This window comes from Oryctolagus cuniculus, chromosome 11 (assembly GCF_964237555.1).
Source record: "Oryctolagus cuniculus chromosome 11, mOryCun1.1, whole genome shotgun sequence".
Taxonomy (NCBI): domain Eukaryota; kingdom Metazoa; phylum Chordata; class Mammalia; order Lagomorpha; family Leporidae; genus Oryctolagus; species Oryctolagus cuniculus.
This window is the reverse complement of record NC_091442.1, coordinates 4,481,685-4,499,671: the sequence shown is the minus strand read 5'-3', so window position 1 is coordinate 4,499,671 and position 17,987 is coordinate 4,481,685. Positions and strand designations below refer to the sequence as shown.

Genomic DNA, 17,987 nt, shown 5'->3' with positions numbered 1-17,987 from the left:
CGGAGCTTGCTGGGCGGAGCCAGCTGGAGCAGCGGCTGCAGAGGCACAGGACCCAGGCAGCCCCTGCGGCGGGGCAGGGCTGGGCCCGGAGCCCCGTGGCGAGCCAGGAGCTGGGGGAGAGGTGCGGAGGGAGGCAGCTGTGGCCGGAGGAGAGGCTTCGCATCGGCTTCACTGGGTAGAGCGACCAGCGGACCCGGCTTCCACCAGCTGACCTCTCCCTGCACAGGAGCCGGCCTCACCGCTTTCTCCAGGAACTAAAACTTTCAGTCAGGTGACTCAGACGCAGTGCCAGGCCGGGGCGGGGGTGCAAGCACAGGAAGCAGGCTGCGGGGGCTGAGGACCTCCCAGCCCAGAAAAGCCACCTGGGAACGTGCGACCTCGCGTGCCCAAAGGGCCTGGGCAGGTGGCCTTTCCACGGGGACTCGGGGACGGCTGATCTGGGCGGGCCCGCTTGGAATCACGAGGGCTGTTTAAGTGGAAGAGGCAGAGGGCCACAGCTGGAGTGAAGATGGAGGGAGGGGCCGGCCCCAGAGGCGGGACAAAGCGAGGCGGCAAGGTGGCCCTCCACCCCCGCCCGGAGGACCAGCTGTGCCACCACCCGGAGGGCGGCCCGCGGGAGCCGCCCCAGATGCCCCGCCGACGAACGGGGAGAAGGTCTGTGCGGTTTTGAGCCCAGAACGTGCGGTGACTCGTCAGAGCTGCAGCTCCCATGAAGGGGGTCCTGCCCGGGCCCGCGGACCCCACAGAGCCCAGGGAGAACCCGGGGTCCGTGAGCGGGGTCGGGGGCAGTTCTCCATCTTCCCCAACCGCAGCCCGAGCGGGCCAGGGACCAGCACAGCCGCGGAGGGGCTGCCGCCACCAGGGGCTGGCCGCCTGCTCCCGGCCCCTCGCGTCCCACGTGGTAACACACGAGCGCACCCGCGTTCCTTCTCCGTTGGTCTGCTCCGGACGCTTCCATGGCCGGGTTCCGGCTCGACCGTCTTCCTTGGCAGGTGCAGGCGTTTCGTTTCTCAGGGCTGGGCGCCGTCTCTCTGAGAAGGGGTCCTAGGGCTCGGCAGATGGCCGCGGGCTCCACCGGCCGAGGAGCCCTGGGAGGGGACCCTGTCGGTGAGGCTGGGCTGGGCGTGGGGCTGGTGGGGGTGAGGCGGGCCCCTGAGCTCCGGTTTGGGAAGGCGAGGGGCGGGGAGCACAGGGGGCCGCGGTGCGAACGGCTCTGGGTGAGGTCGGCCTAGTGCTCTTCATCTCCCAGAAGCCCGGGGGAGCCATCATCTCTGTTATGCCCATTTCACAGCCGGGGAAACTGAGGGCCACAGAGGTGGCCACTCGCGAGTGTGTGACGTGTGCCGGGTCCAGACGCGGGGGTCTGCGGCCGCCTGCTCCCTGCTGCCTGGCTGTGGCCGCGGCTGCCCTGCGGAGACGGGAGCCTGACCGCTCAGCAGGGGACGGAGGAGGCCGGTCACCCCGGGGAGCTGGCTCGGCCCCTGGGTCCTCTCGGCTTTGCTAGGCCGGGGTTATCTTTCAAGACTCTGGGGCCCTGGGCGTGGGCGAGGCCGGTGCAGGTGCCCGCACAGTCCCTGCCTGCTGCGGGCAAGGCCGCGAGCCCCAGGGAGGGGAGGCGGCGCGCGAGCCAGGCTTACCCCGTGCAGGCCCCGCCTGCATCGCCACCCCGTGCCCTTCCACGTCCGCCCCGGTGCAGGGGGCGCAGGGGTGAAGCACTAGAGGGAGCCGCCGCGGCTCAGACTCCAGCCTGAGCTGGCCGGGGCGGCGGGGAGCAGAGCCCTGTCCCCAGCCACGCCGGCCCCTCCGAGGCAGTCCTCTGCGTCCGTCTCCACGCAGCACGTCAGGACGGACGTCTTCTTACGTGCTGCTGCGCTGGGTTAGCACAGGGGTTCTCAGGCTCAGCCTTGGCGCTTGGGACGGGAAACCCCGCTGTGGAGCCGACCATCGCTGGCCCCCACCCCTCAGCGGCAGTACCAGCCCCTCCCCCAGGCCGGGACTACCAAAAATGTCCCCAGACACTGGCAAACGTCCCCTGGGGTAGTGGCGTCAGGGTCAGTGTCTCATGGGCACAATATTGCAATCCCAGCTCCAGCCATTCCACCCATGTTCAAGCAGGAGTGATGAGGGCTAAGTACAAAGTTTCCACAGAGGCCCCACAGTCCATGTCGGTTTCAGGGCCACAGGAGGGTGACCTGACACGGCCACTGCTGTCTGCAGGGAAAAGCAATGACTCTTTTAAAATATTTATTTTATTTATCTCAAAGATTTATGTATCTGAAAGGCAGAGTTATAGAAGAGGCAGACAGGCCGGCACCGCGGCTCACTAAGCTAAACCTTGCGGCGCCAGCACACCGGGTTCTAGTCCCGGTCGGGGCGCCGGATTCTGTCCCGGTTGCCCCTCTTCCAGGCCAGCTCTCTGCTGTGGCCCGGGAGTACAGTGGAGGATGGCCCAAGTGCTTGGGCCCTGCACCCCATGGGAGACCAGGAGAAGCACCTGGCTCCTGGCTTCGGATCAGCGTGGTGCGCCAGCCGCAGCGGCCATTGGAGGGTGAACCAACGGCAAAGGAAGACCTTTCTCTCTGTCTCTCTCACTGTCCACTCTGCCTGTCAAAAAAAAAAAAAAAAAAAAAAAAGAGGCAGAGAGAGAGAGAGAGAGAGAGAGAGAGAGAGAGTGTCTTCCATCTGCTGGTTCACTCCCTAGATGGCTGCAAGGGCCAGGGCTCCACCAATCCAAAGCCAGGAGCCAGGAGCCTCTTCCAGGTCTCCCACGTGGGTGCAGGGGCCGAAGGACTTGGGCCATCTTCCACTGCTTTCCCAGGCCACAGCAGAGAGCTGGATCGGAAGTGGAGCAGCTGGGACTAGAACTGGCGCCCACATGGGATGCCCTGCAGACCGGGGATTTAACCCGCTGTGCCACAGCGCCGGCCCCATGATCTATTTTTCCAACTCCATTAGAGTAGTGGGTAATACAGAGTGGACAGTGCCCCCCACAGCCCAGGGACCGTCAAGGCTGGTGGCCACATCGAGGCATCTGAGGTACAAGGGACAGACTCAAACTAAGCCTGTCGCCCTGCCGCGGTGAGCGGGGCACGTGTAGCCACTTAGGAACTTCCTGTGCTCCCTCCATGGCTCCACCGGCTCTGCCCTCAGGCCCTTCCGCGGTCACTGGTTCACCTTCCCAGCCTCGCCTAGGGTCCAGAAACCCCCAGCAATGACCACGCTGCAGAGCCGCGGCCCAGGCGGTGCCCCCTGACCCCAGGGCCACGGAACTCCCCACTGGTCCCGTGGCAGGCACAGCCGGCGAGGGGCCCGCCCGGGCCCTCAGCCCGTCTCTGTCCAGTCACGGGGCCACACCACCAATGACAGGCCAGTGTGGGTTTGTGGCCTCGAAGGGCCTTCTGGGCAGCCTGGATTCAGAGCGCCCACGGCCCGTCCTGAGTGAGAATTCCGTGGGTACAACCCTCCCTCGTTGACCGATGAGTCAGGCCAGCGGGGGGAGAGCGGCCGGCGGCTCCGGCCCAGCGCCTGGGCAGCCGGGCTCGAGGCAGTCACACCCACGCCAGACTTCTGCCCTCGGCGGCGCCCTGCCCACGCTGGCTGTGCGGCCTGGGCGCTCGGTTAAGCTGTGACGTCCCTCCCGGCCACCTCCAAGCAGGCAGACAGGTCCCCCCCAGATGCTGCTCCCCGATCCTGGCTGCCACCTGCTGCCCTCAGCCCCGCTCAGAGACTCGGGTCCCTGCTACGCCGGTGGGAGACCGCGGCCGAGGTCTGGGCTCCTGGCTGCAGCCCGGCCCAGCCCTGGCCGTCGCGGGCATCTGAAGAATCGGCAGGTGGAAACAGCGCTGATCAGTGTCCGTCTCTCTCTGCCTCTCAGATAAAGTGTTCGTGTGTGCACGTGTGTGCACGTGTGTGCACGTGTGTGTGCGCGTGTGCGCCGAGGCTGTCTCCCTTCCAAACGCGGCTCGGGCTCCCACCGGCTCCCAGAGGCCTCCCCAGGCCCGAGGACACGGGTGGCCCTCGGCCCTCTCCCTCGCCCGTCGCAGGGCCTGCCCGGGAATGCTTGCCCAAACAGAAACACGCAGCCGCCCGGAGTCTCTCTGCTCCAAAAACCTGAAGCTGGGGGAGGGTTTGTTCCTGCGGCCGGGCAGGGGGCGAGCGAGAGGGGAGAGGGCGCCGGGCCACCGCCTCCTCGGACCGGGCGTCCCGCCCGCGCCCCCCGCCGCCTCCTCGGACCGGGACTCCCGCCCGCGCCCCCCGCCGCCTCCTCGGACCCTGGTTCAGCCCGCGCCCCCCGCCGCCTCCTCGGACCCTGGTTCAGCCCGCGCCCCCCGCCGCCGCCTCCTCGGACCCTGGGGTCCCGCCCGCGCCCCCCACTGCCTCCTCGGACCCTGGTTCAGCCCGCGTCCCCCGCCGCCACCTCCTCGGACCCTGGTTCAGCCCGCGCCCCGCACCCCGCGCCCCGCACGTGCTCTCCGGCTCCCCGACGCGGGGCGGGCCGGCGGCGCTGGGACTTGCAGGCGGGCCCCCCCCCCCCCCGGCGTCCCCGCGGCCGCGTGCGACCCGCGCCGCCGACCCTGCCCCAGCCCGCGCTGGGGAGGCCGGGGAGCGCCCCGGAGAGGCGCGGGGTCCCGCTGGTGGGCCCAGGGTCACCGTCCGCGGCCGCTGGGGGACGAGTCGAGGTCACGCTCCGTCCGGGTCTCCGGGGCGTGCGGGGCTCGGTCCCGTCGAGGATTCACTCAACACGCGTCTCCCGAGCGCCCCCCGACATCCGGGTTTCTGGGGCGCCCGCCGAGGAGGGGGGAGACCCCCGAGAGGCCGAGCTGACGCCTGCGGGGGAGGGGAAGCGCGGTGGCCACCGCGGGCCCTCCGCGAGCTGGGCTGGGCCTCGAGCCCCGACCCCCGGCGCGAGGGCGGCTCGGCGGGGCAGAGAAGGTTCTGGAAGAAGTGCTGCGGGACGCGGCTGAGCCGCCAGTGGGTGCGCCAGCCCACCCTGCAGTCCCCCAGCCGCAGGGCGCCACCTGGTCTCCAAGGACACCCGTGCGCGCCCCAGAGCTGCTGGGGGGTGGGGAGCGGCCGAGGCGGGGACGCTCGGTCGAAAGCTTTGCCCCGGCCGTCGGGGCGCCCCCGGGAACTCGAGCCCGGCCCGCGTGGCGAGGAGCTGTCTCGGAGGGGCGGCCCTGCGGGAGCCCCCCCCCCCACAAGAACAGGGCGGAGCTGCGGGACCCCCGGCTTCAGTGCCTTCGGAGCCGGACGTGGAGCGGACGGCGTCGCTCGCCCGCACTCCGCGGGGCCGGGCGTGCCCGCCGGCTGTGCGCGAGCGCACGCCGTCCACACACGCGGCAGAACTCACTTCACTCCTGCTCCGTGTCGCCGCCCCAGCAAGCGCGATGCTGACAGCGCCTCCCGTGTAACTCAGCGGGCAACGCTGCAGACGGGCCGGCTGCGCGCCCCCACCCCGGGCGCCCCCGCCGCGTGCACCGCCCCCCACCCAGGGGCGCCCCCGCTGCGTGCACCGCCCGCGCCCCCCACCGCAGGGCGCGCCGGGGCGCGGCTGGGCGGGGCCCGGACTACGCTTCCCGGCGGCCCCCGCGCGCCGGGGCGGGGCGGGCGGCTCGGGGCGGGGCCTCGCGGCCGGGGGCGGGGCCGGCTACAAAGCCCGGGGGCGGGCGCCGGGGCGCGGAGTCCGCGCAGCGCCGGCCCGGAGCGCAGCGCGGCGCAGTCGGGCGCGCACGGCGGCAGCGGCGCGCGCGTGGACGAGCCTGGCGGCTGGACGGGCGCCCGTCGTCGGCCCGCGCGCAGCCCGCCGCCCCCCATGAGCGCAGCCCCGCGTGGCCCGGGTCCGTAGGCGGCGGGGCGCCCCCCATGCTGCTGCAGCCCGCGCCGTGCGCCGGCTTCCCGCGGCCGCCGGCCGCCCCCGGCGCCATGCACGGCTCCCAGAAGGACACCACGTTCACCAAGATCTTCGTGGGCGGCCTGCCCTACCACACCACCGACGCCTCGCTCAGGAAGTACTTCGAGGGCTTCGGCGACATCGAAGAGGCCGTGGTCATCACCGACCGCCAGACGGGCAAGTCCCGCGGCTACGGCTTCGTAAGTGGACCCCGCGGCCGGGCCCGCGCGCCTGCCCGCCCTCGCCGCCCGCACCTGCCGCCCGCGGGCCCGGCCGCCTCCCCGCCCCCACCCGCGCTCTCGCAGGGAGATCCGCTGGGTCCAATTAGGGCGCCCGCGTGTGTGGGGCCCGACGGCCGCGCTCGGGGCTTCCGGGGGCGGCGAGCGGGGGAGGGGCAGAGGCCCCCGCCGAGCGGGCCTGGAGCCCCCCGGGGCCTCCCGCCCCCACCCCCACCCCCGGGAGGCTTACATGGAAACGACGCGAAGGCGCCTTTCCCACCCCCTTCCGACTGGAGGGTTCCCCGCCGGGCCGCCCCTGGGGGGCCCTTTGCCCCCTTTTGGGGTTCGTTCCCCAGGACAGGGTTAGTGTCCTACAGGCAGCTTCCCCGGCGCTTGAACTTTGCGGGAGTCCAGGGGGCAGCTCCGCGGGAGGTCCAGGGGCCCTGGAGAGCAGCCCCTTCCCCTCCCACGCCCCAGGGGACAGAGGGAAAGAGATCTCTGGGGACAGAGCCCCCTGCCCCTGCTCCCCCGGCTCCCCCGGCCCAGCGACCCACGCCCCTGCCTGCCTGTGCCCCTCTAGGTGACCATGGCCGACCGGGCAGCAGCTGAGAGGGCTTGCAAAGACCCCAACCCCATCATTGACGGCCGAAAGGCCAACGTGAACTTGGCTTATCTGGGTGCCAAGCCCAGGAGCCTGCAGACAGGTGAGTGTGTGTGCTGGGCTCCCGGCCCTCCTGGGCTCCTACATTTAGCGCGGGGCTCTGTCCGGGGAGGGGGGCCCCTCCCGCTGCCCCTGAGCAGGAGTGGCGTCCCTATCTGTGCCTGCAGAGCCATCCCTGGGCGGCCACCCCAGCGGGGCGTCAGCCCTTCCCCCGTGGGCAGCCCAGGCAGGGCACGTGCCCCGGTTGGCAGCTGTCCACGCAGGACGGTCCCTGGGGCTGCCGACGGGGTGTAGGGGCAGCCGGCCGGCACTGTGGCTCTGTGGCTGTCACGGGGGCGGGGCCTGGGAGGAGAGAGGAAGTCGGCTGTCCCTTCGGGGTGACGAGGCTGTGGCCCTGGGGCCCAGGCCTCCGCGGGCAGCGCCCCTGACCCTCCTGTCTCCTTAGGTTTTGCCGTGGGCGTTCAGCAGCTGCACCCCACCTTGATCCAGCGGACCTACGGGTGAGTGGCCAGGGCCGGCCGGCGGGGGCAGGCTGCAGAGCCGGGGAGGATGGCGGGCGGGGAGGGAGCGGCCAGCCTGCAGGAGGCGGGCGGCGGCGCCCCAGCCTGGGGGGCGCGGGCCTCAGAGCCGGCCTGCCCCGCGGGGCCGTGTGACCGCGGGCACAGCCGTCTGTGCCATTTCCTCGCCTGTGGCGGGGGGAGGTGGCTGTGTCTGCCCTCTCTGAATGGAGGTTTTGGTGAGCCTGGCGCGTGAGCACGTGGGAAGCCACTGCCGGGGCTCTGAGGGGCCGGCTGGCTGGGCCCCTGGGTGCCAGACGGTGTCAGCCCTGGCCAGCTGGGTCCTGGGGCTGTGGGCGCCGCAGCAGGTGAGGGGGTGATCAGGGCCGGTGTCGCCAGGCCGCCTGGGCTCAGCGTGCAGCCCTGGGTGCGTCCCCGGGGAGCGGTCTCGCCGTCCTCGCCCTGCAGGCTCCCGTCGCCCTCATGGGGCCTGGCAGCTGCTGGGGAGGACACGGGGACCCTGCCCCGTGCCTCGACTCCCCAGCTGCTGATCAGGGGGTGTCCGACGGGGAGGGGCAGGGCAGCCACGCTAGGGCGGGACACTAGTGCTTCCTGAGTTCCAACCTGGGCCCCTGGGTTTGAGAGAGTGAGTGTGTGCGCTCATGCGTGTGTGTGTGTGCTCACGTGTGTGCGCGTGCGCCAGGGAGAGGCGGGCAGCCTGGACGCAGCTGCTTCCCGGGGCAGTGTGGACGCAGGTGCCGCGGAGCCACTGGGCCCGGCACACAGCCGGGGGTGGGGTCGATGTGGACCCCTGGGCCGTGTCGCCCGCCAGGTGTGCTTGCCCTCGGGCAGCTGTGGCTCCAGCGTGGTCTGCGCAGAGGTGGACAGGCGGTGTGACCTTAGCAGCTGAAGCAACCTTGGGGCACGGGCCAAGGCTGTGGCCTCCCTGGCTGGGCCGGGCCTCTGTCCCGGGACTGTGGCGGCAGCCGATGGGTCGCAGGCTCCCGCTCTGCCCGGGTGTTTTACAGACGCCTGAGGCTGTCTCAGAAGGGGGCGGTGACACCCCGGGCGTCCTGCAGGCAGCCTGGCCAGCTGGCCACGGGACAAGGCCCTGCACGCCCAGCCGGGGTCTGCTGGGTTCCGATCCGGATTCGGCCGCTGACCACCCGGGTCCGCGATGTGGTTTCCTTGTGTGGGAAACAGTACAGCAGCCACAGCGCCCCCTCCTCCTGGCCCCACGCCGGCCCCCGAGGGCGGGACTGCGCTCACCCTCACGTCTCCCTAGGTGAAGCTGTCCCGGGGCGGGGGAGCGAGCGGCTGGGATGAGATTTGAATGCAGGCGAGGGGGGGTGTGAGGGGGAGAGGAAGGCACCCAGCGTCCAGTGCGCATTGCCATCCGAGGGTGGCCGGGGCCAGTCTCGTTTCTCTCTGACTGTGCTGACTGGAAGCCACAGTGTTCTGTAACTCAGGCCACGGCTGGCCATTTAATACCTGTGTCCAGAGAGGCCTCGCGCTGTTTGTTGGTTGCTAGGGGGTGGAGACGCAGGCAGAGACCAGGGGCCCGGAGGACAGTCCTGTCTGGTTTTCTGCAGAGGCTGCCTCCCCCCCCGCCCCTGCCCCCGCTTGCCGACACCCGGATGGCAAGGGGGCCCTGCATGTGTCACCACGGCGTGGCCGAGCCGCCTGGGTCAGCTGCATGCCCTGGGCTCCCGCCCGCTGGACAGGCCGGAGAGTTGGGCCGTCAGCGTCCCCTTTGTCTTTGGGAACAATCAGGCCCCTGGGGCCCGGCCCCGGCCTGACTCAGCTCCGGCGTGTGTGGACCGGTTAACCCCTCTCCTGCTGACTGGACTTTGCCCCGATGGACATTGTGGCCCCCAAGACCAGCAGCCGCCAGTCTCACGCTGAGGCCGGGCCGCCTAGGGCCCCCCGCCCAGCTGGGTCCTGCGGCTCGGCGGGACTTGATGCCGGCCGGGCCCCCTGCTCCGCTGCTTCCTCCTTGACCTGGCCGGGACCTAGCTCTGCGCGGTTCCCGCTGTGTAACTCCGGGGAGTTAGGGGCGCCCTGTCGGCTGTGGCTGGTGGCAGCCCCGCTGTCCTGCGTGGTCATCGAGGGCGCGGCCAGCAGTCTGCGGGCAGGGGAGGGGGTGAGCGTAGTCTGGCGACCGCGGGGAGCTGGCCCGGAGGGGCCTCCCAGTGTCAGTGGGTGCCGTCTTTCTTGGCCTCGCACGCGCCGAGAGCGGAGGTCTGTCCTGGGCCTGGCTCGCTTGGAGCCCGTCCTGGGTTATTTTTGAAGGGCCAGCTGTTGCTCTGGGTGCAGGCCCCCTCCCTCTTCTTAAGGGGGCCTTGCCGGGGCCGCGTGCCCGTGCGGCAGGAGCTCTGCTCTGTGCCAGCCTTGGTCTGAGAGAACAGGGTGTCGGGCATATTGAGTGCTGGAACAAGGGGCCTGGGGGTCTGCCTGGGCCCCCCCCCCCACTGTGGGGACAGTGGCTCTGCCATGCGCATAAGACTGCGTCGAGCCCTGAGCCAGTGCTGTGCGTGGTGCCCGTCTGGCAGAACCTGCTAGCCTGCCCACCGTGCAGAGCTGAGCTGCAGCCAGGGAGAAAGGCCCAGCACCGCCCACTGGCCCATGGTGCAGACGCCACGGGGTGGACTTGGCCGTGGGACCCTCACCCAGGTGTGTGCGGCTTCCCGGACGCGTGCAGCCTCTGGGCGGTGTGCCTGGTGCCCCAGCCGCCTCTCCGGCACCAACCAGGCCTTGGAGGCGTGTGTGCTGGGGGCCTGAGCAGAGTGGGCCCCTCAGGTGAGAGGAGGGGCGGGGGTGGGGGGTGGAAGCCTCGGGGCTGGGGACGCTGTGAACCTGTCGCCGGCGTCCGTCCTTGTGCAGACAAGCACCGGCCGGCCCTGTGCGTGGGGGTCGTTGAACACCAGGCGTGGTCGCTGTACACACATGGGCAGTGGGGGCGGCTGGCACAGGCGGTTCCTGGTCTTGAGTGTAGTGCTGGGGAGACGAGTGTGTGTGTGTGTGTGTGATGAGAGGTCACACGTGACGCGGCACGTGCTGATGCCACAGTGTCTGCGTCCCCAGGACCCGAGGAGCGACCAGGAAGGAGGCCTGGACTTGGTGCGTGGGATGTTGCCCTTGGAGACAGGGTGTTGGGGGAAGGCCCACGGGACCTCTTGGTACTGTTTTGGTAACTTCTCGGGTGTCCCATTATTTCACCGTCAAAGCAAACACAGCCAGGGAAGGGAGCTGCAGGTGCTGATGTGTGTGTGGCGTCTGGCGGTCAGGCTGGGGAGGAGACTGGCGCTGGCGGTCCCTGGGGCAGCGGCTTCCAGGCCCGGGGACAGCAGGTGCAGGGGCGGTCACAGCGTGCGTGCCGTGGAGCAGGGGCCTGGCCGCCCCCCCACCCCCTCAGGGTGTCTCGGCGGTGGCCCTACTGCTCCTCCGCCATCACTTCCTGTTTGGCTGCTTCTAGGAGGGAGGGCCCTGCTGCACCTGTCGTCTGCCCGAGGCTGTAACAGGAGCCAGCCCTCGGCTGCTTCCCGGCTTCCTCGCCCAGGATGACTTCCTTGCCCTGGCAGAAGGGCCCTGTTGGCTGGGACTGGAGAGAATCTTCCAGAAGCCTCCGGCCAAGGGGCCCGTGTTTTGGTCCGGGTTACAGAGAGAGGCTGGTGCTGGTGCTGCCGCGCACCCCTCCCTCCCGCTGGTGTCCCGGCGCAGGCGTCGCAGTTTGCATTTCTGTTTGAAGGGCATCTCCCAGAGGCTGGGCTGGGGTGCGGAGCAGAGGCCCCCGGGGGCGGCTCGGGCCCAAGCACATGTGACCCGGCACTGCCGGGTCTGGCCGCTGTGGTGAGGACCGAGATTCTGAGTGCGTGTGTCAAAGAACGTGGGAGAGAAAGAGAAGTCTGAGAAAGTTCTAGAGCCCCGGGCTGGGCAGACGGAAGGCTGGGCGCCTTGCCTCGGGGGACAGTTCTGGGGGGAGGTTGGGAGTGAGGTGGTGCAGCCCTGGGGCCTGGCACGGTGCCACGCAGCGCGCTTCACCTGCCGCCTGCAGCCAGCTGCACCTGTTCGGGGCCCCAGGGAGCCTGAGTGTCCCTGAGCACCAGCGGGGAATCCCGGGGGGCCACTGCCGCCGCCGCGGCCGGTTTCCTGCCTGCCAGGCGGCCTGTGTGCGAGGGCCCCGCCGTGGTGGGGTGAGGCCCCGAGAGCAGAAAAAGTGAAATGGCCTCATTTGCTTTTTTCGTTTTTATTTTCAGAGGTGGCTCTGTGTTCAGAACACGAGTCCCGCTGGGCTGCGGCGGGTTCACTTCTCGCCGGTTTTGCTCTGAGTGGGGCAGGGGGTCGCCTGTCTGCCGGGTGCTGCCGCGTCTGACTCCTGTCCCTGCCCGGGGCGCCCCTCCGCGGTGCGCAGGGCCCAGGCCCTCTGCCTCCCCTGGGGAGCTTCCGTCGGCTTTTTGTATGATTTTTTTTTTTAATGACTTATTTGTTTGAAAGAGGGAGAGGCAGATCTTCCATCTGCTGGTTCACTCCCCAAATGGTCACAACGGCCAGGATGGGGCCAGGCTGAAGCCAGGAGCCTGGAACGTGGTGCCAGTGCGGGCGCCACCTTCCCCTGCTTTTCCAAGTGCATTAACAGGGAGCTTGGCCTGAAGTGGAGCGGCCAGATCTGGACCGGTGCTCACGGGATACCAGCGTCGCTTAACCAGGTGGCGGCTTAGCCTGCTTGGCCACAACACCAGCCCCCACCAGAGGGCTACAGATGGGGAGACTGAGGCCGGAGAGGCCTGGAGAGGCGCGGCAGCATCTGGACTCGGACTCTTGCCCCCCAGCCGGGGTGCTCTCGGCTGTGCGCTGCGGATCCTCCGCGTGCTGGGCTCCAGGTCGGGCTGCTGTCGGCGCTGTGCGTGAAGGGCGCGGGCTGCCGGGAGGAGGGGACGCCTGGCCCACAGGGATGCCCACGGCAGGGTCCTCCGGCACCCCAGCCCCTCCCGGGGTGGCGTGGCTGCTTCTGCCTTGCGGGCAGCCCGTTGGGGATCTGGGGTTACGCAGTCCCCGGCGCGAGAGGGAAGCAGAGCACCTGAGCCGTCCCTCCCCCCAGCAGCCGGGCGCACGTGCCCAGCGTCCCGCGGGTCTCGGGGTGGCAGGACGGTCCCTCGGTCCGGACTTCCTGCGAGTGGGGGATTATTCTCCTGGGAAACAGCCTGCCGCCTCGCGTGCCTCCTGGGTGTAAGTGGATGGACAGAAATTTTCCAAACACGGCGAGGAACGCAGGAACTGTGTGGCCTGGCTCTGGAGTCCCCGGGAGGACGGAGGAGCCCTGTGTCCCGTGAGCGCAGCCCGTCCCCGGAGACGGGCGCTGTGGGCTTGAGGGCGCCCCAGGGCACCCTCGAGAGGGCCACCTGACGGCGAGGGTCACCCTGGCCCTTAGGTCCAGCCCCTCTAGGTCTCACTGTCTGCTACGCTGTCGCCGTGAGGCCTCCTTGGCACTGCCCCCGAGCGTGGGGCTCTGTCCTGGGAGAGGGAGGCCCTCTTGTCCACCCCAGCTTTCTGAGGCCCGCCGAGGGGTCCCGGGTGGTGCTGGGGCGTCTGGGTACCCAGAGCGGTAGATCTCCCGGCAGAGGCGTGAGGAGGATGTTCCGGGGCTCCGCAGACCGGTGGCCAGGGGGATCTGGCTGTGCCGCCTGGGCTGGCCTGGGAGAGGCCCCTTTACTGCGCAGGGCCTGCGAGGCAGGGGCCCGTCTCAGGTGCTCACGCTCAGGTGCCGCACGGGCACCTCGGACGCGGGGCGAAGGGTACAGGCAGGAAGAAGAGAACAAAGCGGGCGTCAGGAGTGCCCGAGGGACGTGAGCCTTGAGCTGTGGGGAGAAGCCCCCAGGCAGGGGGAGGCCTGGGGAGGCGGGGGGGGAGCAGTGGGGTTGGGTCTGATGCCAGGCTGGAGGGCTCCAGCCCCAGGAGCGCCACGGGCTTGTCCGGCTGCCCAGTGAGGGGTCCGGGGCGGAGGGAGGCCTGGCCTGGGGGGTGAGGATAGGAAGAGGGAGCATTGGGGAAGGGCAGGTGGGAGGGCTGGGGTGCCCAGGTAGAAGGCAGGGTGAGCCCGTGCGGGGGACGTGCGTGTGGCCGGGGCTCTGGGTGGCCGGGTGGGTGGGCGGCGTCCGACGTCAGGCCACGCCCTCACTGTGGGCATCGGGCCAAGGAGGTGGCAGCACCTGAGCCAGGACGCCGAGGAACCCACTGGCTGTCAGGGCCGGGGCCCCTGGCCGGCGCCGTGGCTGGCGCTGTTTTCCTAGGAACTCTTGGCAGTGGGTTCCCACATGCATGCTGGGGGGAGTCCGTGAGGTCTGGGCCCCTCGGTCTCAGTCCCTTCCTGGCTCCCCTGCAGCCCCTGGGCTGTGCGCATGTGGCCGTGACGGCAGTGGGATCCCAGGCTGCCGGCCTTGACGTCGTAGCCCGAGGTACCCGAGCTGGGTGCCCGCGGCACTCCTGGCCCCGTGTGGCAGTCTGAATTGTGCCGGGTGCTGCCCGGCGTCCCCAGGGCCACAGCCGCCCTGGGGAGCCGCATGCAAGTGCAGGCCCTTCAGGTCGGCCCCCAAAACCCGTCTTACGGCTGAGGACGCTCGGGCGCAGACCTGGGGAACGGGAGGGGCCGGAGCCCTGGCCCCCGCCCCACAGGGCTTCTTGCCTCTGTCCACCTGGCAGGCCTCGCCTTGGTTCCTCTCCCTGCGCTCTGAGCCTGGGGCCCAGCCAGCCTGCGGGTGTGCCGGCACAGGTGCCACTCGGCCGCTGGCTTGCTGTGTGACCGGGCGACTTAATCAGGCCCGTGGAAGCCTCAGTTTTCCTCTCTGGGAAATGGGGCAACACCGCTTGGACAATGCTTTGTGAGTTACCTCGGGTTCTTCCTGCGTGGGCGCCCTGTGGGTGGGGCAGTAGGAGAGCCCCTTCCTGACGGAGGCGTCGGGGCGAGGTGGGGGCAGCAGCGCTGTGTGGTGCGGCCCAGGCCTGGCACCCGTCCTCGCGCGTGGTGTGGCCCTGGGGGCTGTTGGTGCAGGCTCCTGGCCGCCGTCTGGCTTTGCAGTCAGCGGGGACCCGCGTTTTTAGCTCCCAGCTCGAGGGTGTCTGAGCTGGGGGCACCGCCGCTGCCCATGTTTGGAGAAGTTCTGGGCTCCAGGCTCACAGCGCTGAGGAATGTTTCCGAGGGGCCGGGGCCGGGTGGGGCCCCTGCGGCGGAGGGCACCCCAGATGCCAGGGATGGCGTGCTGGGCACGGCACCAAGACCGGCTCTCCTGCCTCCGTTCTTCCTTGCTCACGGCCAGAGCGAGGTCTGTGCCCGCCTACCGGGCCTCCGTTCCCCTGGGCCTTCCCCGGCCTTCCCCGGCCAGGCCACCCGACGGGGCAGGAGTGCGGCCTCTGAACGGGGCTCAGGGAGAGGCGGCCGCGGGTCCTGGGGCCCGGGAGGGGTTGAGGGCGTGGTCAGGGTGGAGGGGCGGCGGGAGGCCTGGGCGCACGGACGGGGTGACGGGCACCCTTGCTGGCTCCTCTCAGCCCCATCCTGGCCGTGCCCCTGCAGCAGCGCAGGCTCGTTCTCCGAGCAGTCGTCCCCGGCTCCGGTTCCCGGGCTGAGGTTTGGGCCTCTCCCCGCGGGCCCTCAGGGCTGGGCTGTGTCTGCTTGTTGCTGTACCCTGGCGTGCAGGCGAGGTGTCCCACGGCCCAGAGGGACGGCGGACTTCCTGGGGGTGGACAGCAGGGGCTCCGAGGAGGGGGGGAAGGTAGGGGGGAAGAGAGGGAGGGAGGGAGGGAGAGAGAGAGAGGAGGCGCCCTCGCAGGGTTCCAGGCGAGAGGTCACCCTGTGAGGTGCAGGGACACCACCCGCCCCGGGGGTGGTGTGTTGTCACGGCAACAGCAGGCGGCTGTGCCTGCCGGGAAGATGAACAGTGCGGGGTGGGGCGGGGGCGCAGTGTGGCCTCCCCAGGTGGGAGCACCGGGCCGAGTGCACCCCCACCCCCACCCCGCACTCGCTGTCGGACGGTGGGGACGGCCGGCGTCCCCAAGCCCTGTGCTCTCTCGGGTGCTGGCCCCTGGCGGAGGCCCTGTCCCCGTGCGTGTGTCCACGTAGCGTACAGCCTGCCCAGCCGCTCGAATGTGTGTGAGTAGACCACGGTCTAATTCCAGAACTGGCCCTGGCGCCCTGGCCTGCTCCCCCCGTTCCATGTCACGCTGGGTCAGCGGACGTGTGCAGGGAGCCCGGGGCCATTTCCAGCCGTGGGTCAGCGCCTGGCTCGCTCTTGGGTTCCATCGCGTGGACGGGCCCCGTGCCTGTCTGCTCGTGGGCTGGTGGTCCCTGGGTTTTCTGCGTTGCTCGTCTTTAACTGTGCATGAACCCATTTTCCTCAGGGACGTGTTCACACCCACCCAGCCCCGGCTGGCCTCGCCCACCCTCTGTGGCACCGTGGCACCGCGGGTCTGCCACACGGTTTCCCCACGGAGTAGCGGGAGGGCTGGGGGCTGCCTCACTTGACCTCTGCGTGCCAACGTGGTCCGGAGGGATGCCACACCCTGCTCCGTCCCCTGCCGGGCTGCAGGGCCTCCTGTCCCCAGCCCTGTCCCTGTGCCCGTTGGTGCTCTGGGTGCCGAGGGGGCTGTCTGCAGCACGCCCCGGCTTTCCCGAAGCTGCCGCCTTTGATGCCTGCCGCGCGGGTGTCTCTTCTCTCAGAGCAGCTTCTCTGGGCCGGGGGGGGGGGTGGTGCGGGGGCAGGACAGGGGCAGGGGCAGGGTGGGGGCAGGACAGGGGCGGGGGTGGGGGCAGGACAGGGGCAGGGCAGGGGCAGGCCTGGGGCAGGACAGGGGCAGGGCAGGGGCAGGGACAGGGCGGGGGCAGGGCAGGGGCGGGGGCAGGGGCAGGGCGGGGGGAGGGCAGGGGCGTCCTGGGCCCGTCTGGCAGGTGCAGGAGAGAGCCAGGGGTCCACTCGCCCCAGGCCGGGGGACTCAGAGGCTGGGCCACTTCCCGAGGCCCAGGGCAGGCCTATGCCAGCCCTTGCCCCTCCCCCGCCCCACCCCCTTAAGCCTGGACTTCCCCCTCCTCCCTGCCCCGCCCCGCGGCTGGGTATCTGCCTACCACAGGCTTCCCCATGCTTCCCCTGTGGCCGCCCCGGGCCGTGGGGCTCAGCGCACGCCTGTGCCTCTCGGCTCCGTTTTCCTGCCCTGGCTCCTGCGAGCTGTGCCCTGCCCCTTCTCTCTCTCTGACCCAGTGCACGCTACCTGGGCCAGGCTCTGTGCTGGCAGAGCAAGAAAGGAAAATCCCCTGGGGGGAGGCAGGCAGGGGCGGGGTCACACACTCCCCCCGGGCCCGGCCTCTGCTGAGTGTGTCCTCGTGAGCCCGTGGGGCCCTGGGCCGGGGCACCCACCCTGAGCTCGCCTCTCTGACTCTCTGCTTGGCCCGCAGGCTGACCCCGCACTACATCTACCCGCAAGCCATCGTCCAGCCCAGCGTGGTGATCCCCGCGGCCCCCGTCCCCTCGCTGTCCTCGCCCTACCTCGAGTACACCCCAGCCAGCCCAGCCTACGCCCAGTACCCGCCGGCCACCTACGACCAGTACCCGTACGCCGCCTCGCCGGCCACAGCCACCAGCTTCGTGGGCTACGGCTACCCGGCTGCCGCCCTGCCCCAGGCGCTGGCCGCCGCGGCCCCCGCGGGCACCACCTTCGTGCAGTACCAGGCCCCGCAGCTGCAGCCCGACCGGATGCAGTGAGCGCCGTCCCCGCCAGGGACCACGCGGCCTCCACGTGACCGGCGGCCGAGGCGAGGACCTGGGCAGTGAGCGAGGAGCCCCTGGAGGTGCGAGCCCGGCTCCTCCTGCCCTCGCCGCAGGACGCCGCGGTCCACACGCAGGTGCCTTACCCGAGCGAGCGAGCGAGGACCGCGCCCACGGGCCGGGTCTTCTGTTGTCCCTGTAGCCCTGCCGAGGGGACTGCAGAGTTCCCGCCAGGGTTTTGAGTGGAGCCCCTGCCCCCAGGATCGGAGCCTCTCTGACTTGGAGACGCTTGTTTGTGTTTGCCGGAGGCGGCGCGGTGGGGCGCGGGGCACCGACCAGAGCCGTCACCGTGACCGTGACCGTGACCCCCGCTCCTGGCGTCCGTGCTGCTCGGGGTCTCGGCCGTGGGTGCCGGGAGCGCTTGGCCTTTGCAGGGTGCGCCCCTCCTCCCTCGACCTCCCTGCCTGGGCCCTGTTCCCGCCCGCCTTGGGGCTCCGGGGGGAGGGGAGGGGAGGCTGGGGGCAGCTGGGGTGTCCTTGGGACCTACCTCAGGGAGCTGAGCGCACGCTCGGTGCACGCCTGGTACAGAGGCAAGCTCGGAAAATAAAGGTAGCTAATAAGATAATAATATTTTTATTAGAATGTTCTGATTTAAGAATAAAACTTGTTTTCTTTAAAGAAAAAGTTGGTCTGCGAGTCTGCGTGCGCACGTTGGCTGTGGGTGGCTCTCCCGCCCCAGGCCCTCGGCCGCCGCTGGGCGTGGGGGGAGAGATGCAGCCCCCGGGGAGGACTGGCTGCAGGCCAGGGGCTTCTGGGATGGGGTGGGGGTGGGCCACGGGGGCGTAGCCACTGCACGATGCCGGCAGTCAGGGACAGAGGTCACAGGCCTCGCGGGCCCCCTGCCCCGGGGGGGCCCAGCGTCGCCCGGGAACTCAGCTGAGAAATCCTGAGGGCTTCGCAGAGGAGGTGTTGGCC

The 17,987-nt window shown here is 70.2% G+C and overlaps 1 protein-coding gene across 1 annotated transcript; it reads left to right on the top strand.

Moving 5' to 3' along the window:
* Window positions 1-5,683: 5,683 nt before the first annotated feature.
* Window positions 5,684-17,696, top strand: RBM38 (RNA binding motif protein 38). Its single transcript, XM_070051398.1, has 4 exons — window positions 5,684-6,090; window positions 6,689-6,812; window positions 7,215-7,269; window positions 16,703-17,696. The coding sequence occupies exons 1-4, from the start codon at window positions 5,863-5,865 to the stop codon at window positions 17,007-17,009; spliced, it is 714 nt and encodes a 237-aa protein (XP_069907499.1). The 5' UTR covers window positions 5,684-5,862; the 3' UTR covers window positions 17,010-17,696.
* The last annotated feature ends 291 nt before the right edge of the window (window positions 17,697-17,987 follow it).